The sequence below is a fragment of the Girardinichthys multiradiatus genome, chromosome 7 (genome assembly GCF_021462225.1).
Source record: "Girardinichthys multiradiatus isolate DD_20200921_A chromosome 7, DD_fGirMul_XY1, whole genome shotgun sequence".
NCBI classification, from domain to species: domain Eukaryota; kingdom Metazoa; phylum Chordata; class Actinopteri; order Cyprinodontiformes; family Goodeidae; genus Girardinichthys; species Girardinichthys multiradiatus.
Genome location: NC_061800.1, coordinates 39,140,159 through 39,166,230, shown reverse-complemented (window position 1 = coordinate 39,166,230; position 26,072 = coordinate 39,140,159). Strand labels below are relative to the sequence as shown.

Here is a 26,072-nt window from a genome sequence, read left to right as displayed (position 1 = left end):
GTAAATTTGTTACTGCTGTTTTTTCTAAAGTTATGTGAGGTTTCTGCACCTCCACCATCCGATTCAGACTTTCTTTGGAGGAGGAAACACATTACCAGTACTTTCATTAGCTTGTATGCAGAACAACACATGACACATTGACACATTTGGCACAGCAGTCATATCTCAGAGGGCTGTCAAAAGGAATCATCACCTCCAGGATCATGATTCCAAATCCACAATCACAATGTCTTTTTTACTGATCACATGTACCAGTCACACAAAGAATTTAATGTCTATAATGTATTCATGAGTAGCACAGCTACAATACAATTATAGGCTATTATGAACCCTATGTCCAAGAACTCTTCTTTTTCTTTGTGCCTGTGTTCCCCCTTGCTAATTACAATGTTGGAGGCACAACAAAATGTTCACTTTTGCATTGCAAAAGATATTTTTTGCATATAAACATCATTTTGGAAAGTTTACAACTTCCTTTGGTCTCAAAGCTATCAGCCTATCAACAATTTGAAGTTGTTCATGTATCTTCCCCGTCGGAAGCCCAATGCGTTACAGCAGCGGAACCTAGTGTGTTACAATTTAGTTGGAGCACTGCCACTCCAATGTGGAATAATGGGGGTGAAGTCTTAGCCTGAGGCAAACGTAACCAGTCCTGTATCAAATTCTCTTATGATTAAGTAGTGTCCATATGTGCAGGCCACACATCATGGATAAGCTACTGCTGATGAACAAAGTTCTTCCGTGCCCTATCCGGGAGTCAGATATGATGCCACCACAATACAATATATTGCCAAAAGTATTTGTCTTTTTACTTTTACATGTACATGAACTTTGATGATATCCTTTACTTAATCTATAAAGTCCAATTTGTTGATGGACCCACCGTTGCCAGCAATACAACTAAATTGTAAACATCTTCCGCTTTTAGGGTACATCTAAAGACTGGCATTTTGACCAATTCTACTTTGCAAAACAGCATGATATATATGTGTTTGTATTCAGACACCCTGCTCAATACTTTGCAAAATAATTTTTTGTTTCAACTAAAGACAGTCTTGTTGGATGTCTACTTTGAATGTCTAGAGACTGAAAATTTCACTCATAAATCTTGCCAAAACATCTCAATCTTAGACAATTGGATATCATCTGTAAAGAGCAGATCTCATGTTTTGCCACAGATTCTCAAATTGATTTGGGTCTGGAATGTGACTCCACAATTGTAAAGTATATTATTTGATCTGAATCGTTCCTTTGTAACTCTGGCTGTATATATAGGGTCATTGTCCTACTGGAAAGCAAACCTTAAGTCTTTCATAAAAAATTTTTGATCCATCATCCTTTTAACTACTGAGTAACTTGCCTCTCCTTGCTCATGAAAACCACTCGTACCACATGATGCTGCCACTATCACACTGATCTCATGTGGCCAGAGCACCTACTTGTCATAAATGTGGCAATACTGTAAATAATAACTCACATGGCTTTCTCTTTAACAATTACGTTTTTTTTCTTCCCACTCCTTCACACGATATGTTTCTGGAGAACATGAAAAAGAGAAACCTCCACCTGCACTATGGATCTCAGTACCACCTCCAGACTTAACAAGGGCCTCTTGGCTGCCTCTCTTAGTAATGCTAAACTTGTCTGGCATGTTAGTTTTGGGGGACAGCCATGTCTTGGTAGGATTGAAGTCATACTCCATACTTCCAAACGATGTTTAAAGATTGGGAATTTGTTTTTAAAGGTAGCTTCATTTTAAACTTCTCCATGTATTGTTTTTCCTTCACTCCACAGTTATGCACTGCTTTGTGTTGGTCTAAAATGTACGAAAAGCACATTAAGGTTTATGGTTGCAATGTGTGAAAATGTTAAAAAGGTACAAAGGGTATGAATACTTTTGCAATGTACTGGGTACACAAGTTAATTGAAGTTAAATGAGTTCTATATATATACACATTTGCACAGTTATGGTATACATCCACTCAGTGCCTCAGCTAGGCCTGACTGAGATACTGAGTGGATATATTACATTTATGTGCATAAAAGCATGCTAGTTTGAGAAAATCCACTCTGGTCCAGTAAGTTAACATGGATACTATCATGCCTACCTTTCATTTACATTCACATTAACATCTACAAAGCAGCGAGATTGGATTGTTGTACAGTAAATACTAAAAGATCCTCTCAAGTGATGAATGTAGCACTTTGACTTTGACTTTTTGGGCATTTTGATGCTCCCCTTCTTTCACCCCTTGCTTCCTCTTTATTTCAATCTTTTTGTGTTTAGCAACTGCTCTGTCTGGAACATCTGTGCAAGCCCAGTTTCCTTTCTGTTCCATTTGATTCAGCACATTTGTACCGTTCCTATGATCTTCATGTCCTTATAAGGACAACATAAGAAAGAGTATTTGGCTAAACTGTGTGATCTCAGAGAGGACTGTCTGACTGCAAAGTGTGAACTTATGAACACTGCACTGAATCTACAGTGGCTTGTAAAAGTATTCATACCCTTTAAACCTTTCCACATATTGTCACATTACAACAACAACATAAATATATTTTATTTGAATTTTATGTGAAAGGCCAACACAAAGTGGTATACAAAATTAAACATGATTTAAAACATTTTTTACAAATAAAAAACTGAAAAGGGCTATGTGCAAAAGTATTAAACCCCCTTTACTCTGAGTGCAACCAATTGCCTTCAGAAGTTGCCTGATGATTGCTAATGACGAAATAGAGTCCACCTGTATGTAATCTAAGTTCAGTACAAATACAGCTGCTCTGTGACGGCCTCAGAGGTTGGTTAAGAGAAAATTGGGGAGCAAACAGCATCATGAAGTCCAAGGAACACACCAGACAGGTCAGGGAAATGGTGTGGAGAAGTCTAAAGCAGGCTTAGGTTACAAAAAGATTTCCTAAGCTTTGAACATCTCACAGAGCACTGTTCAATCCATCATCCGAAAATGGAAAGAGTATGGCACAACTGTAAACCTACCAAGACAAGGGGGTCCACCTAAACTTACAGGCCGAACAAGGAGAGCACTGATCAGAGATGCAGCCAAGAGGCCCATAGTGACTGGATGAACTGCAGAGATCAGGTGGGGGAATCTGTCCACAGGACAACTATGAGTTGTGGACTGCACAAATGTGGTCTTTATGGAAGAGTGGCAAGAACAAAGCCATTGTTAAAAAGAAAACCCATAAAAAAAATCCTGTTTGGAGTTTGCCAGAAGCCATGTTGGGGACACAACAAACATGTGGAACATGTTGGTCAGATGAGACAAAAATTAAACCTTTGGGCCAAAATGCAAAACGCTATGTGTGGCGGAGAACTAACACCGCATATTACTCTGAACACACCATCTGCAATGGAATGGAAACAAAACATATTAATGTGTTAGAATGGCCCAGTCAAAGTCCAGATCTAAACCCAATCGACAATCTGTGGCAAGATCTGAAAACTGCTGTTCAAAAACGCTCTCTGTCTAATGTGACTGAGCTTGAGCTGTTTTGCAAAGAAGAATGTCCAAAAATTGCAGTCACTAGATGTGCATAGCTGGTAGAGACATACCTTTGCAGCTGTAATTGCAGCAAAATGTGGTTCCACAAAGTACTGACTAAGGGGGGCTGAATACCTTTACACAACACTTTTCAGTTTTGTTTTGTAAAAAAAAAAGAAATCATGTATAATTTTCCTTCCACTTCACATACAAAATTCAAATAAAATATATTTATTTTTGTGGTTGTAATGTGACAATATGTGGAAAGGTTCAAGGGGTATGAATACTTTTACACGCCACTGTATATTCAGTACCTTGCAAAAGCACTCACACCCCTTGAACTTTTCACATTTTGTCATATCATAACCACAAACGCCAATGTATTTTATTGGGATTTTATGTGAAAAACCAACACAAGGGCGAATAACGAAAAAGCTTCCCCACCTACTTCCCCACAGTTTGTGATTTTTTTTTCTCTGAAATTTCTCATTTAATCTTCAATGTGTATTTTTTTATTTACTGATGTGATCAGGCTGGTGTTTGTTTTCCACCATGCAAATCATATTGGCAGTTTTGGTCTCATCTGAATGGAGCAACCTTTCTCCCACCTGTTTGGCATGTCTTGTGGGAATCTACAGAGGCGACTTATGTTTTTTAATAGTGGCTTTTCATTTGCGTCTCTTCCATAAAGGGTTGATTTGTAGAGTGCACAACTAATAGTTGACCCATCAATACATTCTCCCACATGAGCTGTGGATCTCTGCAGCTCCTCCAGAGTTGGGCCTCCTGGCTGCTTCTCTGAATAATGCCCTCATTGCTCAGCAGTGTCTTGATAGGTTTGCAGTTGTGCCATGCCCCTTTACATTTTCAGATGAGGGTTTGAGTTGTGAGATATTCAAAGGTTAAGATATTGTTTAATAAACTAACCCTGCTTTAAACTTCCACAACTGTATCTCTAACCTTTCTGGTGTGTTCCTTGGTCTTCATTAAAGGCTCCATGGTATTTAAAAAATACATAATTGCAAATCGACAGTTTCAAATTGTGTATTCTTGTGTAATTCTTTCTGTACCATTGCATACAGATTTTACCATTCTTTATGAGCTTTAGCATATCAACAATAAAAATATACAGTACAGACCAAAAGTTTGGACACACCTTCTCATTCAAAGAGTTGTCTTTATTTTCATGACTATGAATATTGTAGCTTCACACTGAAGGCATCAAAACTATGAATTAACACATGTGGAATTATATACTGAACAAAAAAGTGTGAAACAAATGAAAATATGTCTTATATTCTAGGTTCTTCAAAGTAGCCACCTTTTGCTTTGATTACTGCTCCGTACACTCTTGGCATTCTGTTGATGAGCTTCAAGAGGTAGTCACCTGAAATGGTTTTCACTTCACAGGTGTGCCCTGTCAGGTTTAATAAGTGGGATTTCAAGCCTTATAAATGGGGTTGGGACCATCAGTGGTGTTGTGCAGGAGGTGGATACAGTTCACAGCTGATAGTCCTACTGAATAGACTGTTGCAGTCGCAAAAACCATCAAGCGCTACAAAGAAACTGGCTCACATGAGGACCTCCTCAGGAAAGGAAGACCAAGAGTCACCTGTGCTGCAGACGATAAGTTCATCCGAGTCACCAGCCTCAGAAATCGCAGGTTAACAGCAGCTCAGATTAGAGAACAGGTCAATGCCACACAGAGTTCTAGCAGCAGACACATCTCTAGATCAACTGTTAAGAGGAGACTGTGTGAATCAGGCCTTCATGGTAAAATAGCTGCTAGGAAACCACTGCTGAGGGCAGGCAGGTTCTTCAAAGTAGCCACCTTTTGCTTTGATTACTGCTACGCACACTCTTGGTATTCTGTTGATGAGCTTCAAGAGGTAGTCACCTGAAATGGTTTTCACTTCACAGGTGTGCCCTGTCAGGTTTAATAAGTGGGCTTTCAAGCCTTATAAATGGGGTTGGGACCATCAGTTGTGTTGTGCAGGAGGTGGATACAGTACACAGCTGATAGTCCTACTGAATAGACTGTTAGAATTTGTATTATGGCAAGAAAAAAGCAGCTAAGTAAAGAAAAACGAGTGGCCATCATTACTTTAAGAAATAAAGGTCAGTCAGTCTGAACAATTGGGAAAACTTTGAAAGTGTCCCCGAGTGCAGTCGCAAAAACCATCAAGCGCTACAAAGAAAGTGGCTCACATGAGGACCGCCCCAAGAAAGGAAGACCAAGAGTCACCTCTGCTGCAGACGATAAGTTCATCCGAGTCACCAGCCTCAGAAATTGCTGTTACGTTGTGGTTTTAGATCAGACCAAAGTGCAGACAAGAGCTCGGCAGGATCATCTTTGTAATTCAACGATTTATTTACAAAGTCAAAAACGTAGCAAAATCACTGCAGGTTTCCCAAGGCAAGGCAAAAAACAAAGCATAATCATGGACGGGAACGAGGTGTGACGAACACAAGGAACCAGCACTGAACAAAGACACAAAACCAACTTATATACTGTGAGATAACAAAGGCAGATAATCAATGGAACAGGGAACAGGTGTGACAAGGAGGCAGGGAAGCAGAAGGAACAGGTGAAACAGATACAAAGACTGGAAAGGAAACAGTAAACAAGAAGAGTGCAAAGGAACAAATAAAACACAATTAACCACAAAGATACTAAAGAGAAATAAAACTAGAGAATCCAGGGAAGACCAAGAACTATAATAATTACAATAATAATAATAATAATAATAAAACATACAAAGTAATAAGAAAACAACCATAAAATAACTTAAGTAGTAAACACTAGGAGGCAGAAGAGGGAGAAAAGAAAAACATAATACAAAAACCAAAATAGAAAAATCTAAGCAAAAGGTAAACAAACACAAAGCCACAGAGTCCAAAAATGTCTCTCCAGATTAACAGCAGCTCAGATTAGAGAACAGGTCAATGCCACACAGAGTTCTAGCAGCAGACACATCTCTAGAACAACTGTTAAGAGGAGACTGTGTGAATCAGGCCTTCATGGTAAAATAGCTGCTAGGAAACCACTGCTGAGGACAGGCAACAAGCAGAAGAGACTTGTTTGGGCTAAAGAACACAAGAAATTGACATTAGACCAGTGGAAATCTGTGCTTTGGTCTGATGAGTCCAGGTTTGAGATCTTTGGTTCCAACCACCGTGTCTTTGTGTGGCGCAGAAGAGTTGAACGGATGGACTCTACATGCCTGGTTCCCACCGTGAAGCATGGAGGAGGAGGTGTGATGGTGTGGGGGTGCTTTGCTGGTGACACTGTTGGGGATTTATTCAAAATTGAAGGTATACTGAACCAGCATGGCTACCACAGCACATCCAGTTTGCGTTTAGTTGGACCATCATTTATTTTTCAACAGGACAATGACCCCAAACACACCTCCAGGCTGTGTAAGGGCTATTTGACCAAGAAGGAGAGTGATGGGGTGCTGCGCCAGATGACCTGGCCTCCACAGTCACCGGACCTGAACCCAATTGAGATGGTTTGGGGTGAGCTGGACCACAGAGTGAAGGCAAAAGGGCCAACAAGACTGTTGGAAAACCATTTCAGGTGACTACCTCTTGAAGCTCATCAACAGAATGCCAAGAGTGTGCGGAGCAGTAATCAAAGCTAGTTTTGATGCCTTCAGTGTGAAGCTACAATATTTATAGTCATGAAAATAAAGAAAACTCTTTGAATGAGAAGGTGTGTCCAAACATTTGGTCTGTACTGTACATCAGTTATAGATTCCATCCAACAGGCTAGCTATACGTTATCCATATGCAGAGCAACAGTACATGAGCATTTAATTATAAAGCCAAACCAGATGCCGTTTTAAAGCAGTGCTTTGTGATTGCGATATTACAAGTCTGCCATTCGGTAGATTGTAAAGCTCTAGTCTTCATGATGCCAATATTTCTTTAATGTTCTCTAATAAACCTCTAAGGTATTCACAGAACAGCTTTATTAATACCAAGATTACATTACACACAGGTGGACTTTATTACTAATCAGATGACTGAATACCACTGGTTGCACTGAATTTTATTTTGGGGTATCAAAGTAAAGGGGGTTGAATACAAATGTATGCTACACTTTTTTTTTTTGTAAAACATTTTGAAAACTTTGTCAAATTTGTGGTTGTAATGTGAAAACATTAAAAGGAGTACACATCCTTTTGTATGTATTTGTTTTTTCGTTATGCAGTCTGGCAAGTTTTGCATTCACTGAAGCCAACCCAGGCTTGCAAGCCTTACTCTGCTGTTTCTGGAAAAATGCTGACTCGTCACATATTAAAATTAAATTGATTCTCTTCCAGGAATCCAATTTGTACAATTGTGTAAAGTTTAATTCCTAATGTAATCTGTATATAAAAGGCCTTCTGGGTAGAAAACAAAAAAAGGCAGCGAATTTCATTTAGATAGTTTGAAAGAAAACTGTTTTCAACATTGCTTTTGTGTTTCTTCACAATATAACCATTTGAGGGAGTAGGTTTAAACAGGTAATGTAGTGCATATGATAGTATAATCATTAGCCATTTGCTTTAACCTATGATTGCGTTAAAGTATGGCATGCACATTACTTAATGTGTGTGTACGGGAATGCGGGGCTATTAATGCAGAATGAGCAAAATAATTACACATTAGGCCCTTTTGAAACGTTTCTCCTGCAAACCATTAATTGTAAAAATCTTTTCCAAGCTCTGCATGTACCGGCTACCAACAGTGCACTGTGGTGACTGGGTAAATGGTACAGTATTTTCCAGTCGATTTATGGTCACACAGATCTGGCATTAATAACAAAGGAGAAATATAGCCTTGCCTATGGAGAATATAATGTTGCTGTTCTTGTCCTGGCTGCATACACTGTTCAGTTCTATGTTCTCCCTCTTCCACAAAGAGTACATAAAGTATTCATAAAATGATAGGCACACACAAAATGGGTCTTCTAAACCAACCAACAAAAGCATTTCATTCCCAATGTCATATTTAATGGAAAAATATGATGAACAAAAATGATGTACCTCTAGCTGAAGAGAGAGAAATAGGAAACAATGAGAAACACTGCTGGAAGACCATGAACTAAACAGAAAATGATGGAAAACTATTAGCAGGGAGGTAACAGAGAAAAACATGGATTATGGGGGAGCTAAATAATTGTTTTATGTGCAGCAAAAGTGTCTCACTTAACCCGACCGCACTCAGCTGCAAAGTTTACTGCCGTCTTTTTCTCTTAATAGAGTTGGGGGTTTAATCCCCTGCCAGTCCACCAATAAAACACCCAAGGTAGCCCGGCTTTTTCTGCTTTATAATGGCTGAAATCACATGAAATGCTTCGAGGTCATGAAAAAAAGGGTTTTTTGGTGTGCACCTGTGTGAAAACAGGATTTTGTTCTGCTCCAAGCATGAGCACTACATCTTGCTGAATTCACATTTATGGTTTCAGAGGTTTGTGTTTTATTCCCAAGGAATAAATGTATTGCATTTCTCTGAAAGAGTGGATTTTATTTAAGCAAAATTACCAGTTGTAAATGCAGCTCCACCTGCTCTGTAAAGATTTCTGCACATTGAGTTGTAATGGCTTTGCACTCCTGCACAGAAAATGTATTTCCTTAGCCTTTATTATATGTAAACATGATGCAACATACATATTAAGTTGGGCTGAAATGATTCCTCCAATGATTTAAGTACAAAAATTCTTCGAGGCAAATTATCTGCCTTTGTTAATTTCCATTTTAAATTATTCAGCGAACTCTGTTCCAGCACAATATCCTCACTGAGTGCAGTTATCAGCTATGGAGGGAGACGGCAAGGGGCAAAAAGAAGAATAGAGTGTCAAAAGTGAGGGATCACTTTAAACTTAACAGAAAAGAAAACAGTGCAGAGTATGTACTGCAAAACTGAATTAGCATTCCCTAACACGTCTTCTTTTTTCTCTGTTTATGCCCTAAAAAACAGGTAGAGTAACTTGACACAACAAGGGTTCTATTTTCTATGGATAACATTATAGTTCTTTATGTAAAAAAAAAATCCAAATGGAAAAATGCAAGAGACACTTTATGCTTGTGACCATTTTCACTACAGAGGCAACTAGCACTGTATTGATGTTGAGTTAACCAGTAAGGGTTGAATTTTTTGTTTTAGCTGCAGATGCATAATTTGTTCCAAATGTTCAAATGTACACTAAAGACATGCAGATTTTAAGAAATACAATGTCAATTTCTTTACAAGGAATATAATTATTTGTTTACTTGCATTTTCTATTTTATGTATTTATGAATTAATGTCTCTTCATAAAATAAGCTTAAGTAGGTAAATGAAAAATCTGCAGAATGTGCCAATTTTTTTATCTGATTACTCGATTAATCGTCAGAATAATCAATAGAATACTCGATTACTAAAATAATGGTTAGTTGCAGCCCAAATATTAAGAGATGCCAAGATTTTCCTGTTTTTCGAGTGGGGTAGCTTAAAGTAAAATTTATTACCAAACAAATTAAAAACCAACAGATCGTTTTTTGGAAGGAGGACAGCCTACCATCTCCAACAATCCTTCTTCACATAAAAACTAATCCATACTTTTGGTAAACACATGAGGGGGTACTTAGAGCAACCCAAGCACTTCAAATTACTTCCACATAAATAGTGCTTGTAGATAAATAATTTCAAGACTGCAAGATAAGGAGCAAAACACAGAAACATGTTGAAACAAAGGTTCCTTATGTATTTGTTATGTCAAAGTTCCATACTAAGGTTCTCAGTACATTTTTAAAGCGTGATTATAAATAAGATTGCAATGTATCAGCAAAACATCTTTGTGATATCCCCACCATATTCAGTGAGGGTTATCATCTCAGCCACTAGAATATACATATGCTGTCCATCAAGGGCAGTTAGAGCCCATCAAAACTGGCCAAATATATTATTGGCAGGCAGATTATGAATGCAAAACACCAAATAAAATAGGACTGAAATATGATAAACAACCAAATATTGCTCCCAAGCTGTCCTTTGCGATTGCAATAATGCAAACATTGACAGTGTGATGGCGACTGTGATCCGATATACTGTGCAGCTCTAATTACAACTGTTCAGTATGAATTTGCTTTATTTATTTAAACCTTTCCTTTAACCAGGAAAGGACTCATTCAGATTAAAGATCTTGTGACGGTCCCTTCTCTTTAAACATGCGGGGATCTGTCTTTAATAATGTCTATTCCGTTGTGATCTTTTTTTGAAGTGGTGCATCTGAAGTGTCAGCCCGCAGGATCCGCTGGGGCTCTGCACCTCCTGCCTATAAAAAGAGCTGTGCTTCCCTGTGTGAGGGGTGAGGTTCCTGCTCCGCCCATGCTTGTTCCACCTGGTCCACGCTGCAGCCATGCCAGCCACTGTTGGCTCACAGCCTTAACAGATCTCTTTTGCTTGAGCTTCCAGGCCAAGACAGGCAACAGCGTAACAATACAAGTGTAACTGTAAAACAGTGAACATGTAACTATCCAGACACTATAACAATATAGCATTAGCATAACACTAGACTATGACAAAGCAGAAGGAAGGAAGGAATGATGGATGGATGGATGGATGTTTCCCTACTTCTACCAACCTGGAGAATACTGAAATCCCAAACATTTCCAGACTGCATAGGAAGCCTGTTAGAAATATTTAATAGAGTAAACTCTGTTACCAGATCTGCTCTTCTGAATAAACAGAATTATATTATCTCACTCTCATTGTGTCGTGCTGCTTCTGCAGGGTGGAAAAATTGTGTTCATTGTTAGTCATGGCTCTTGGTTGTTTGATACTCGTGACTAATGCACCCACATACACACAGATCACGGCACTAAATTGTGTTATCATTCCAAGAAGGCTCTTTGTCTTCAATATAGAAACACTCTGTGTCAATACTGTACCACTGCAGTGCTGACTGATTCAAAGTTTGTCACTGGCTATGTTTTAAATCTTACAATCAAGGTAAGCTATGTGTTTTGTTAAATGGGGATTACATTGTTATAAGCTTTATGAAAACTTTTCGATTGGTAAATGTTTCAGGAACACAGTCTAACATTCCAGTAGAATACATATGATCTCAGTGGAGTTAATGAAATTAGGTAGAGGAAGAAATTTAGTGAATTCCACATTTACACGTGATGTTATGGGAACAGAGTGTAGGGGTTTTTCCTATTTCTATTGTGAATGACACACAATGGTAGGCCACTGTCTGGCTGGTACAAGGTTAGTGAGAAAATTGGATCCACTTCAGAGGACTGAAACCTTGAACTAAAAGACAAATAAATAAACGATCACATAATCCTTCATATGAAAAACTCTCCAAGTCATAAAAACAGGGAAGCAGTCACAAAAATACATGTGCATAAGGTTGTGTACACACAGGAGAGGACCGGACATGGCTCGGACATTCCAGGGAATTCAGTCGAAATCAACAGGATGTGATACAAGAACCTCTAAAGGTTCTGGATGGGCACAGAGGAGACGTTCTGGCACAGTTACTGTAAGTCAAAGAGAAATTCACAACAGCTGATTATCAGACAAAAACTAAAGACTGATAATGATCCCTTCACATGAATATTTTACACAGCTAAAAGAGAACAGGGCTGCTGACACAGATACAGTCCGTCAGAACATTATGAATTAAAGCCACAGGGCAATCGAGTTAGTGAGAAATTCTGAATGTATAATAACCATTCAGGTATTTTATTAGGTGAAATCAAGATAGGTTGGTGTATTCTGTTAAGAGGTTTGTTTTTAAGCTTTGATCCAAACATTGAAAAACTGGACAATATTTCCGACTTTGTGAGTTCTCTTGAAAATATTGTTCTTGTTTGTGAACATGCTTTTGTTTTCAGTTGGTGGTAGGAGGGAAATGACTTAAGACATGTTGACTTCACATCTTGATGTAATTTAAGCATCATCAAATAACCTTACTTACTTCCATTACAGTGTATGTGGGCATACATGTCTTGTGGTATTTAAATACTTAATTGGTAAATATGTTTTACAAACTTGCATGTTTTACTCTCTTTTAAAAGGCTATAAGGAGAAGATTTGTTTGCCTAAAAGTAATAAACAGTAGAATTACAAGGTACTGTTGCTAGATAAATATAAAGAGAATAATTTTTTTATATTTCCTGCATCATGTCAGATTTAGTGGATAAGGTAAATACAAACCTCTATGTTTTAAAGTTTAAAAAGTCATTTCTCACAGTTGTGATCTCTGTGTTAAACTAAGATTGCTCTATAGAAACAAGTAAAGCGGTTTTGTAAAACATCCACTCCTGTCACTGGTTGTCAATGCTTTATGCAGTCTATGAGTTCCTTTAAGTGGGTAATAATTATTGGCAGACTTTATGAGAAAACACAGCACGGTCCCTGGTTTGTCGATCGATTTAAACATTCAGCATGCTGAGGTGAGTGACCCCTCATCAGTGCAGACAGAGCAATATCTGCAAAGCATTTACACAATTTCTGTAGTAACAACAGAAATTTTCAACATGTTCCGAAAGATTCGGAAAGAAAACTGTGGAGTTTTGCAGACTGAAGCTCTAAATCTTTGTATCCTATCAAAATTAAACATATGGTATGCACGGGGCTTTACACAGGCAACTCCTGTCATGTTGGTCCTCACCTTTTGTGGTATTGCCATAAGGCAAAAATATATATGCTTTCATAAAAACCTACAAATATTTATTTTCTAATTTTTAAAGCAGATGTCTTCCTTTAAAAACCAAAGCCGCCATGTTGAGGGAAGAAGCAGATGTGCTAAAGTAATAAAAACAATATATATTTCAGCAGAGAACTGCTCTGCAAATGATCTTGACATTATATGTGAAAACACACATTGGCAAGAAGGAAAGAAGATGGCTTGTATTCTTGTGGATCAGTTTCTATTAAAAGAAATTAAAAAGCGTGACCTGTTTTCCTCATTTGTTTGTGAAATCCAACTTAACAAGTAGGATTCAATGGTGAGGAAATATTAGATTAAAAGCTCCTGATTACAAAACACTCAGTGACCTTCTCAGACTCTTATGGAGACAGGATATAATGTTAACATTTTTTATGACTTTGTACAGCACAATAAGTGTTCATAATCAGCTTTTTGATAAAAACAAACAAACTTCAATTAAACAAAGCAAAACCTTTCCTAATTCTCCCACTATGGAAACCTAAAATATTGTACAGGTTGAAGTTATAAAAGCTGTTCTTTAACAAACTTCCAAACTAAAATTTTGCTACAGCAGACCGCTGCTTCTTTGGGAACAGTTTACCACTGGAGAGTTTGTTGAGACACCACAACAAACACAGCATTAGAAAGGCAAATGCAGTGAACTTCTTGGCCTAGCAACTGTGCCAAAGAGGATAGAGTCATCAAAGAGAAACTGAATGAGCTCAGGTGCTGTGGAGTTTGACAGGCAGTTTGTGGGGAGTGAAGAAAATATAGGATTTTGTCAAATTCAGCACATTCCCCGGCATCTGTGGGGCTTGAGGATACATATTTTTGTCAACTAGCATGAGCTTGGAAGTAACTGCAAAGTGAGGCGAAATTGCAAGCCATGACATTGGCGTTTGAAGGTTTCTAAGGAGAAATTTCCCAACCTCTCAACCCATTCATTGAAGGTCAGGTTCCACCTTGGCCAAATTCAGCTTTGTGGGAGGTCAGTCTTCAGACTCCTCAGTGACTTGTGAGATGTGTTTGAACCATGAATTACTTACTGAAAACATACACTCACAGCCCTCTCAGTGACACTGGGAAGTTGCTCTATAACTCACAGGAAAGAGACGTTCTGTATCAGGTCTGTGATATTATTTCTTGTTGTTTATCATACAATGGACAAAAAAAAGATTGTGATAAGGATTAAAGATAATAAAAAATTCTAACTGATGATGGTTGGAAACTGCTCAAAACTGCCAGTACGATTGGTTTAATTACTATTGCTGATCTCATATTACACTGTTTATTTCATGAGAAGATTAAAAAAGTCACACTTATACTTAAAATGTCAGTCAGTGATTTTCTACTGCTTCTTCCACACTGGGTCGCAGGGAAGCTGGTGCCTATCTCCAGCAGTCTATGGGCGAGAGGCAGGGTACACCCTGGACAGGTCACCAGTTTATCACAGGGCAACACACAAACAACCATGCACACACTAAGTCACACCTAAGGGCAATTTAGAGAGACCAATTAACCTAACAGGCGTTTCTTTGGGCTGCGTGAGGAAGCCGGAGTACCCAAACAGAATCCACACCTGCACGGGGAGAACATGTAAACTCCATGCAGAAAGACCCCCGGCTGGGAGTCGAATCCAGGACCTTCTTGCTGCAAGGCAACAGTGCTACCAACTGGGCCACCATGCAGCCCACTTACAATGTTATCAAATTCAATTATTGTGAACTTTTAGCACTACATTTAGTGATAGCCTATTCGATAATGGGTAAGTATTTATTGTAGAAAATGTATATTTGTGTTGTACTTCCTATCATCACTTTTATTTTCATCTAAACAAAAACCTCAACATCCATAGTGTCCAGAACACAACAAAGAACCTGAAAGGATATAAAAGGTGCCAATAACTCATAGAGATAAAAAGGTGGAGAACATTAGTTAGTATGTTTTTTTTAATGTTTGTTCACAATTTCTGAATAAATATTTGGTCATATTTAAGTTTGAATACAAATAGGAATATGAAAACACACTAAAATAAATAAGTAACAAGACTGTACAACTGCTAATTTATCAGTTAAGAACAAAATAAACATAATCATGTGGTCACCATAAAACAAGGTCTTTGGCTGGTGGATGTCCTCCAGTTGCGTTCAGATTCTGTGTCCTCAAACAACTCCAGACATTTCCACAATTACTCATGTTGGATTATTCAACAAAATTTCCCTTAATTTGTACATGCATGTCTGCTTGTTTCAAGTAAGGCACTTTGAATAGGCTGCAGCTTCTTGCAAATCTGACTCAAGCAATAAAGCAATATGCAGAACAATGCTTACATGTCTTTAGTTGGCAAAAGTATGCCAACTGTGATGGTATGCCAACAGTCTGACTACAGTGTGTACAGAAATAGCTGAATCTTCGAAGCAAAGCACTGAAAAGAATTTTACATAATCTTCGCGCTGAAATTCTGGTGGGTTGACTCAAATGAACTGTTTTTTCCCAATACTTTGGAATTGAACAGAGATCAAAACCTTGACTTGGCTACTACAAAACATCAAATTTGTAATTTCTTAATTTTTCAGCACAACATCTGGTGTTCATAAAGTTGGTGGCCCGTACATGAAACCCATTCATTGAGTTTCAAACACATAGGATAAGGTTTATTTAGGCTAGTATGTAGAATATTAGTATAATTAATAATAACTTGCAATTCAATTAAAAGTTAACATGCTCTGTATTCTATGCACTGATATTTTTTTTAAACTTTTTATGACCATAAAAAGAAGATTTTTCTTTGTATCTGTAAAATACCAATCGTATGTATGTTGAAGCTTGGACAAAAATAGCTCCTTTGGTTTTTCACAGAATTCAGTCACTGATTCAAATCATCTAACTCCAATTTTAACTAAAGATAATCCTGGAGACTCTCTCACAGATGAGGAATGCAGCATGATTTTCCATGATTTTCCATGATTTTCCTGAATCTATGAATAAGCAAGTAACAGGTGTTCGTTTTTAAGTTAGACTGTGTGAAAGTCTGACAATGTAATGTTTATGTATAAATGTAAAACACTCCTATTGCTACTCAAAACTTTAGGAAAGTGTTTAAATTCATACCATTTCAATTGTAAAAGGCCTATTAAACATTATTTTGTCATAAAAAAAACAAAATTGAGAATAAGTAAAGGAATAATATGACATATTCATGAAAAACCACTACATCTTCTTACTCAATTCTCAAGATGTTTATTTTTTTTAAATCACACAGAAAAACAGGTTTAGCAGTTAAATGATTGCAAATGAACTATTTAAGTCTAAAGTACATTTCTAGTCAAAAAACAATGAAAGCCATTCTAGATGATTAAATCCTTTACTAAAAGCTGTGTCACACCGCCCACAACAACAATTTGCTTCAACAAAGTCTCCTCTATGTAGGATTGTGTGTAAGAGTGCGTGTATGTGACAACAGCACAGCGCCCTGTTGATTTAGTTCCCGTCTCCTTAGGGAGAAAGTCTGTTGTTGTCTTCCGAAATACACACATCCTCCCACAAGCACAGAATGCACTCACTTGGAAACAAAGTTGCGGTGTGGCTTTTGTTGCTCGATAATTGTTTTTAGGCAAACATAATTTTGCTAGCAGAGACAGCTAACCCATAACCATGAATCAATGAAATGGTAATGGAGCCATGGGGGGAAAAGAAGCAAACACATTCAATATACTGTGGTAACGTTATAGGAGGAGCTCACACTCTTTCTATGATGGCCTTTATCTTTCTTTTTCCTGTGCTAGCTCTGTAAATTACTTTCCATCACTTTAACTCCTCATAAATATTCTCTAAATCCTTTTCAAAAAATAAAAAACGTCCTAAGGAGACGCAAACAAACCAATAAACGTGAAATTGAATTAGCTTGCCACCAGCTCACTATCATAACCATTGTTTTTCCCCACTCCCCTTCACACAGAAAGCCAGTCAGGTAAATAATCACTTTTGCTTTAATTACTAAATCAATCATCCTTAATAAGATGGGCTGGTTAGGTGCGGTGGTAACTGTTACTTCTATGATCTCTTTTTCAATTTGTTTTCTGTTTTTTTTAACAAGTTTTTACAGTTTTTTTACTATTGGAAAGGAGAGTCCGGCCGATAGTTGAACCTCGGCTTCAGGAGGAGCAGTGTGGTTTTCGTCCCGGCCGTGGAACACTGGACCAGCTCTATACCCTCTACAGGGTTCTCGAGGGTTCATGGGAGTTTGCCCAACCGGTCCACATGTGTTTTGTGGACCTGGAGAAAGCATTCGACTGTGTCCCTGGTGATGCCCTGTGGGGGGTGCTCCAGGAATAGGAAATTGGGGGCCCTTTATTAGGGGCCATCCGGTCTCTGTACAAGCGGAGCAGGAGTTTGGTTTGCATTGCCGGCACTAAGTCGGACTTGTTCCCGGTGCATGTTGGACTCCGGCAGGGCTGCCCTTTGTCACCGGTCCTGTTCATAACTTTTATGGACAGGATTTCTAGGCGCAGCCAAGGGCCAGAGGGGGTCTGGTTTGGGGACCAGTGGATTTTGTCTCTTCTTTTTGCAGATGATGTGGTGCAGCTGGCCCCTCTAGCCAAGACCTACAGAATGCACTGGGGCGGTTCGCAGCCGAGTGTGAAGCGGCTGGGATGAAGATCAGCTCCTAAAAGTCCGAGGCCATGGTACTCGACCGGAAAAGGGTGGCTTGTCCTCTTCAGGTCGGAGGGGATTTCCTGCCTCAAGTGGAGGAGTTCAAGTATCTTAGGGTCTTGTTCACGAGTGAGGGAAGAATGGAGCAGGAGATCGACAGACGGATCGGTGTGGCTGCCGCCGTAATGGGGATGCTGTGCCGGTCCGTTGTGGTGAAGAGAGAGCTGAGCCGAAAAGCGAAGCTCTCGATTTACCGGTCGGTCTACGTTCCTACCCTCACCTATGGCCGTGAACTTTGGGTCATGACCGAAAGAACGAGATCCCGGATACAAGCGGCTGAAATGAGCTTCCTCCGTAGGGTGGCCGGGCACTCCCTTAGAGAAAGGGTGAGGAGCTCGCCATCCGGGAGGGGCTCGGAGTAGAGCCACTGCTCCTCCACATCGAGAGGAGCCAGTGGAGGTGGCTCGGGCATCTATACCAGATGCCTCCTGGACGCCTTCCTCGGGAGGTGTTCCAGGCACGTCCCACCGGGAGGAGGCCCAGGGGACGGCCCAGGACACGCTGGAGGGACTATGTCTCTCGGCTGGCCTGGGAACGCCTTGGGCTCCCCCCAGAGGAGCTGGAGGAGGTGTCTGGGGCGAGGGACGTCTGGGCATCTCTACTGAGTCTGCTGCCCCCACGACCCGGTCCCGGATAAGGGGGAAGAGGACAAGTACGAGTACAAGTTTTTTTACCTTTAACTTCAAACGGTAAAGCAGGATAATTTATTTCTTACTTCTCCTAAACTTGCAGGGTAATATCTGGAATTTAAAGGTTACTTTTCCAAGTTCTACAGGTTATTTTCACAGACGTTATATCGGTTACTTTTGGGAACTGGACAGTATTATAATATCTTTTGTAACCTGGTACTTTCTGAAACCTACAGGCTACATTTAGAAATTTACATGGTTTTCCAGAACTTTCTGGATATGTTTAAGGACTAGGCTCTAACCTTGTATTTACTGGACCTTACAGTTTAGTTAGTCTCGGAACGTCACTAGAATTTCTAGAATTAAGAGGCTACTTTTTTAAACATACAGGATGTAGTTCTTGGATTTAGAGTTTCCATTCAAGGATTGAGTTTTTGAGATGACTTTTAATGTATTTTTTAAAAACTTACAGTTTGCTTCTCAGAACTTACAAGGTATTTTACGGGCGTTTTATGATATTTTCAAGGAGTGGGGTTTAAGAGGTCCTCAGGTTACTTTCTGTGGTTGGATGGTATTATACAAGCACTTGTGTAATCTGGTACTTTCTGAAACTTACAGATAACATCCTGCAACTTACAATTTACTTTCTAAAACCAGCAGGTTACTTTGGTGAAACGTAATGGTTGCTTTTGGGCACCTGGCTGTATTAAACAATGACTTTTAACCTGTTACTACTTTAAAAATAGTCAAAACTGTCAGGAAATCTGGAGCCTAGCCTGAAGACTTCACCAAACCCCTGCGATAACAAAGTAGTGCGATCTTAATCTGGCATTGAGGTGGTTCTGCAATGCAAGGTACAGCAAACGCAGCCTTTGGAGAAGGTTGGAAAGAAGCTTAAGCTGCAGCACATTACGTTTATTTCCTTTCTATGATTTATTATACTTTTAAAATGATGCTGATATAAGCAGTGAGGGCTGTGGCATAGTTGTCTACAGCCTCTCTTTTGACCTCCAAATGGACAGCATGAATTTGTATTTTTGACTATTTAAACAAACCATAGAGCAAAGATATGTCCAATTAAAAAAGGCAGATGATGAAAAATCAAAATCAAACGATGAGTGACAACAAACATAAAATCTAAAGCCTGTAAATAAAGGATCTATCGAATTATTTCTGCTTTATTCTCTTTCTTTTTCTAATACAGATCATTCACAACTGAGTCAAATGTGAAAATAAAACTCAGTTAACATTGCAATGTTTGCAGAGATTTTAAAATAATTTTAATTATAAGGTTTTGAACTTGTTTTAATTAAAAATTTTAAAAAGCCATCATATCAGTGTTTTAGGATAACCAATGCAAAATGCTCACACTGCTAATTTCTTCAAGGGAACATTGACAACATTTAACCTCATTCTAATATGCGAGTTTCTTCAAGCATGAGTGTCTGGACAAGCTGCACCTCTTGATTTACAAGCTCAAACTGTATCCATATTCAGTGCAGGACTCATAAGTAATTTACATAATGTAAGATAACACACAGCAAGGCTCATAAGGATGCAAAACCACCCTGTTATTCTAGAGAGGCCTCACCTGAGTAAAACTTAGAAGCACAACTGATAAAACTAAGCTTCACATTTAAATAATGAAAATCTCATCAATTACAAATGCTGCCTTTTAGGGCCGGGCAATCAGTCAAACTAAATGATTAATCAACATTAGGACTTTGTAATGGTCTGGTTGTGTTCATGTAACATACTGGATGCCTTAATTTTATCTCACTGTAATGCTCTTGAGCTGCCTTTAGATGATCGTAACCTCAAAACCCTTCTCATGAGCATGTTTGTATTTTGTCAAATATGCACACAACCTCTGTCTATTTTGGCTGATATGCAAGTAGAGAGGTAATACATGAAGGTTTTTCATCTTTAAACAAAGTATTAACGATGTCTGACACCACATGGTCACAAAAGAGAAGGAATTGACTCTTTTTCTGCCTCCACTATGATACTGTGAACATATCAGCCAATTACAGAGAGCTAACCGTAGCTCAATGTGGACGAAATAAATTTGATTGGTCAGATGGAAAGTACTTTTCCTCATTACTTTTTCAAACCTTATATCTTAAATGATTCTATGCCTCTCAACAACATGCATTTCACTCAAACATCCATCCATTTTCTATGCCCGCTTCTGGTGTACAGGTTCGCGGGGGAGCTGGTGGCTATCTCCAGTGGTCTACGGGTGAAAGGCGGGGAGAACATGCAAACTCGGTGCAGAAAAACCCCTGGCTAAGAACATTTTGCAGCAAGGCAACAGTACTACCAACTTCACCAACATGCAGCCCTTCACTCAAATAATGATTGTTAATTTATTTGGATTGTACAATAAAATCTTAACAAGGTTTGGCATACACTAGCGCTTCATTACCTTCATAATGACAGCTAGTGTGAGAGCGGGTGGTGACTATTAATGCAGCATCACTTTATCAAAAACAAGTTTATTCCAGGAGTGAATTAGGTAGTCTAACTGCCACTGTGGATCTGTGTGGATGTGATTATGAGTCTGTGATTTGAAAAACAGCACCTCCGGGATGACAGTTACTCAAACCTCTACTTATCTTCTCTGTGTGTCGTTCGCAGAGAAAAGCGGATCATATCAGTGTGATCGGCCCAATACCTACAGGAGCCATTCACATCAAGAAGCACCTTACGACTGACAGCCAAAGGGCCTTGATCACTTGGCAGATGAGTTAAAACTGGTGATCACTCTTATGGCTGAAGAGGAGTAAGACAGTAAACTGCAGGCACACATGCATGTCAAAGACACAAGGATGGAGGAGGAAATGTATGTCCCAAAGAAGATTTTTACAAATGTGATTTTAAACTGTATTTTCGCTAATCTCTAACTAGTTATCGTGTGTTTTTGTTTTGCCTGGCTGTGTTAGGTCGTGATCATGCTACACACCCTGTGTGGGTCGCTGTCGTGCCCTCTGCGTCTTGGGTCCAGTTCTTCATACGGTGGCATCATTCCTTCTCGCCTCGCTTGCTGATACTCTCTTCTTAGCTGCTGGATCCGCTCTATGTTGCTGCAAAAAGACAAACAAACATGACCAAATGTGAATGCGCACCCATTAGTAGAGGCAGGTAGACACAGACAACAAACATAGAGACAAACAAAGACACACTGAAGAACAAATTGTGACTAAAGTTTAGTAAAATATAAACATCTTCAAGTAAACAAGCCCAACCTGTACATTTTGAATGTTCATTCTGACAGGTAGGGGTCTCCTAAGAGTTTTTTGTTAGAGTTTAGAGGTGAAGGTGAAGTGTTAAAACTGTACAAGTTGTTGGTAGATTTGATTTGCAGCAGAAATCAGAGTGGCATCTACACTGACCAACATTTACAAAACACAGTAACAGAAAGATGTTGCTAAAGTGTTTATAGGAGAACAACTCCACTGGAACAAAGCTGTTTCTGTTACCTTTGCATATAGAAATGTGAATCTCCGACCAGATTGGAGTAAATTCATGATGAGTATCATCATTCACAATGAGGCTATCTGCAGTACCTGTCCGGTGTGCAAGGACTTTAAACTCATCTGTGAAGACCTCTCAGTTAGTCGACTGGATAATTTACAACATTTGAATCAGTTGATTCCTTTAAAGTTACATTACTAAGCATTCTCCAAACCAGCATCGAGGGGGTGGGGCTATCTTCAGCAGTCAATGGGAGATGATGGGGAATATACTGGACTGGGCGCAAGTGTTGTATTTACATTAGTAAATATTGCCACAAGAACCGTTATAATGTCTAGGTAGAAAAGGTTTCGTATTTGTGATTTTACTATTTTAAAATTGCAAACTTTTCCACACTAAAAATTTCAGTTTGTTTTTATTTTTTTAAGCCTTAGAATAAATAGTTACAAAATATGCTGGCATTTGTGACATAAATTGTTTCGTTGGGTTTCCATCCTTATATTCATTAAGGAAAATTATTAAAATTGTTATTGTTTTAAAATGGAATAGTCAAATAGGTTGTTTTTACTCAGTTTATTTATTTTTGATTCATACTTTTTTCAGGCAAGGAAAATGCTAAAAACAAATTGCATGTTTTTTCCATACTTTTTAGAACTGGGTTTTTGTTTTTGATGGATTACAGTTGATGTCATGGATATTCTTTCTAAACACTTTAAATGTAAGCGGAAGCAGGAAAGAAATGCAGACGGGAAAAATTCGACAGGATGGGTGCAGGATTAAAAAGATGCAAAGATGGAAGAAAAAGGCAACACCAAACAAAATTCCTGAGCAAATATTTTATTTGCTTTATCACTATAAATAAATAAATAATCTGTGGATCAACTCTTTGTTTTTTATGGTTTTAAATTAGCAAAAACAAATACCATCAAACCCTATTTTATGTAACGTTCATGTAAAATTATTTCAGATTTTAAGGATTGCCCCTTTGTCACTTTACACAAAGAGTAAATTGAAAGAACAATACAATTTAAAGCTGCAATAGGGAGTTCAGAGAAAATGGTGGATTTAGCCTGATAATTTGAATAAGCACATCTTACAGGTCCCGCCCCCTTGCTCTCTCTGCTGTGCTACAGCCCTCCCTCTACAGCAGAACCTGCCTTTCATCATCAGTCTTCTTCTGTTTACCTTTACTTGTTTTCTGAGCAGATGCCACTCGAGAAATTGGCAGTTTTCCTGTATCACTAGGTTGTTTCTACGCCATTAGCGCAGCTGCAGCACACCGGCGATCTTGAGCTTCAACGACAGGACGTGCTGTGCAGGGGAGGGATGTGAGCAGCGCATACACGAGCGTGATTGACACTGCTAAGACATTCCCAGCTGTGATTGATTGTTTCTGACCAGCAGCGGTGTATTTCTACAAATGGCAGTAGGACCACTGGGAGGAGCTTGATTTTTTTCATAGATAATCTGGCTCATATTCTACTGTCAGGACAGTTTTAACAAATATGTAGAAAATATTTGTTTATATAAGTTACCTACTGCAACTTTAAGAGAATCATCTACATTTAATGGATGTGGAGTGAGAACTAATGTGAAACTAGTGTGGTTATAGTAAAGAGCACAATGCTACTTGAACTTCTTTTTGCTGATTTTCAAGTTAGTTGTGGTGAATTGGTGCATAATAAGCCTTGAGAAGGTGTAACTGTCAGAGTAACAATACATTTTTTATATTTTTAAAGTACCAAAATTAACTTATTTTTTCAATGCATGATGCCAAAATATCACTGGTGGTGTGTTTTAACCAAAGTTCCACTCATAATTCCTGGAATTAAAATATAATGCATTGTGGAAAATATCTTCAAACAGTCATCCTCGAAGTGAAATGGCCACACAAGCCTGGTTTTTATCTAAACGGTAATACTCTCAACATCAAATTCACAATGTTGACTGCAGATGAAGACACCAATCCCTCGATCACTCTCACCGCCTGCATCTCTTTCTGTTTCATTTCTTCCTCCTTCTTCTCTTGCAACAAGGAAGAAAACAAAACCATCAATCATTTCATGAATATTCTTTCTGTCAGTGCAGGAAATATACAGCATATCAACACTGAACTCTGGGCACCCCTGTGAGTCATGCACTGCACACACATCTCCTCACCCACACATAATGGAAATGCAGAAAGTCATATCATACACATACAGTATGAGGCCATATGCAACATTAGATATGCAGCTTGCAATTTCATGAACCGAGTTGGAGCAAGAGGGGAAAAATGTGCTGGTGGAACATCAGGTGATTTATGAAAAGTCTGAAAAATAGCAATATACACATACACAAACACAAACACAAAAACACTTGAATGGCTCCAGGACATTGTATGAGCACAGCAACGTCTTCTGAGGGATCATGAATGAATATTGCTTTTTGCTATGCTTGTGGATATTTGTTTCGCTAAATTTCCAGTCGAAACCTTTCTTTAAAAAACTCAAATAATAAAGAGAAAACATTAAGACTGAGAAATGAACCATGATCTTATCAGTGTACGACATATCACTTTGCATTTCAGACAACAGATTATAAATTAAATTAGAAGTGCTGCGTTATGCTGCGCTTTCTTCAGGGTATTTAAACATTCATAGGAGACGAAAACTGCAGCCTCAAAGAAGAGGCCTGCACACAGCATTTTGTATAAAAAAAAAGGATGCTGCATTACAGTGACACATAATCTAGTTTTTATGCATGTGTACATGTGAGTGTGCTCGCACTTTCAGCCTAAAAGCAGAGGAGCGCTGTGTCAGCAGTAACACAAAACATCACCCTGAAAGAATACATTTAGAGGAAGAAATCAGACGGCAACTGCACCTGACTGCAGAGCAAAACAACTTTTGGACTCCTAATTGTCCTATCGTTTTTTTTGTTCATTTGTTCAACAAAAGGTTCCAGTTTCCATAGAAAAAGTTCCAGGTTCTATAAAAAAATGAATGAATAATTAAAAGAATCAATAAATTCCACAATGCTTAAGACTCAGGAACAAAACTAGAATAATTAAAATATGGTATAAATAAATATGGTTTTCCATGCTCCCTGTAGGAATATTTGTACTGACATTGTCAGTGCAGCAGCAAGGCATTGTTGAAGTTTTTTCTCAAGGGTTTTTTAAGCAGAAGATTTTCAGCACAAAACACAACCAATCTTTTTGGTAAAGGTTTCTTTTTTATTCCACTGTATTTCAATAAATCCTGATTAACACCAGAGAGTGAATTACACATTTACATTTTGAGCTAACAAAAATCTACAAAATAGTTTCACATGTAAACTGCCCCACTGTAAAGTGCTTACTCAATGTGCATTACAGTGGGGCAGTTGTTAAGTACTGTTACCTTGCAGCTAAAGGTCAAGAGATCAAATCCTGGCAGGCTTGATTTTTCTGGGTTTGAGTTATATCAGCAGAAGTAACTAGCATTGACTTATGAGGCATGAATGACATGTCGTTGGTTAAAGATTCATTTTGTGTTGGAACAGAAAATAAGAATCCTTCGACAACACAATTCTTTCAACATGTTGTAAAGATGTGAAAACGTGTGAAACATTACTGTCTTCTGGTGCACCACAATGCTTTGTGCTTGGACCTCTTTTCAATTCAATTCAATTCAGTTTTATTTATATAGCGCCAATTCACAACACATGTCGTCTCAAGGCACTTCACAACAGTCAGGTACATACATTCCAATTAATCCTAACAATTGAACAGTGCAGTCAGATTCAGTTATTTATTCAAATTGGATAAAACGTTTTTCTATCTAAGGAAACCCGGCAGATTGCATCCAGTCAGTGACTTGCAGCATTCACTCCTCCTGGATGAGCATGTAGAGACAGTGGACAGTCACTGGCGTTGACTTTGCAGCAATCCCTCATACTGAGCATGCATGTAGCGACAGTGGAGAGGAAAAACTCCCTTTTAACAGGAAGAAACCTCCAGCAGAACCAGGCTCAGTGTGAGCGGCCATCTGCCACGACCAACTGGGGGTTTGAGAGAACAGAGCAGAGACACAAAAA

The 26,072-nt window shown here is 38.7% G+C and overlaps 1 protein-coding gene across 7 annotated transcripts in view; it reads right to left on the bottom strand.

Moving 5' to 3' along the window:
• Window positions 1-26,072, bottom strand: part of LOC124871242 (partitioning defective 3 homolog B-like) — a 318,482-nt gene that overhangs the window by 69,724 nt on the left and 222,686 nt on the right. For all 7 annotated transcript variants that reach the window (XM_047370389.1, XM_047370391.1, XM_047370385.1 and 4 more), the window contains one exon: window positions 21,502-21,622. In XM_047370389.1, the coding sequence (XP_047226345.1) occupies window positions 21,502-21,622 (121 nt within the window). Of the gene's footprint in view, window positions 1-21,501; window positions 21,623-26,072 lie in introns of those variants that run through there.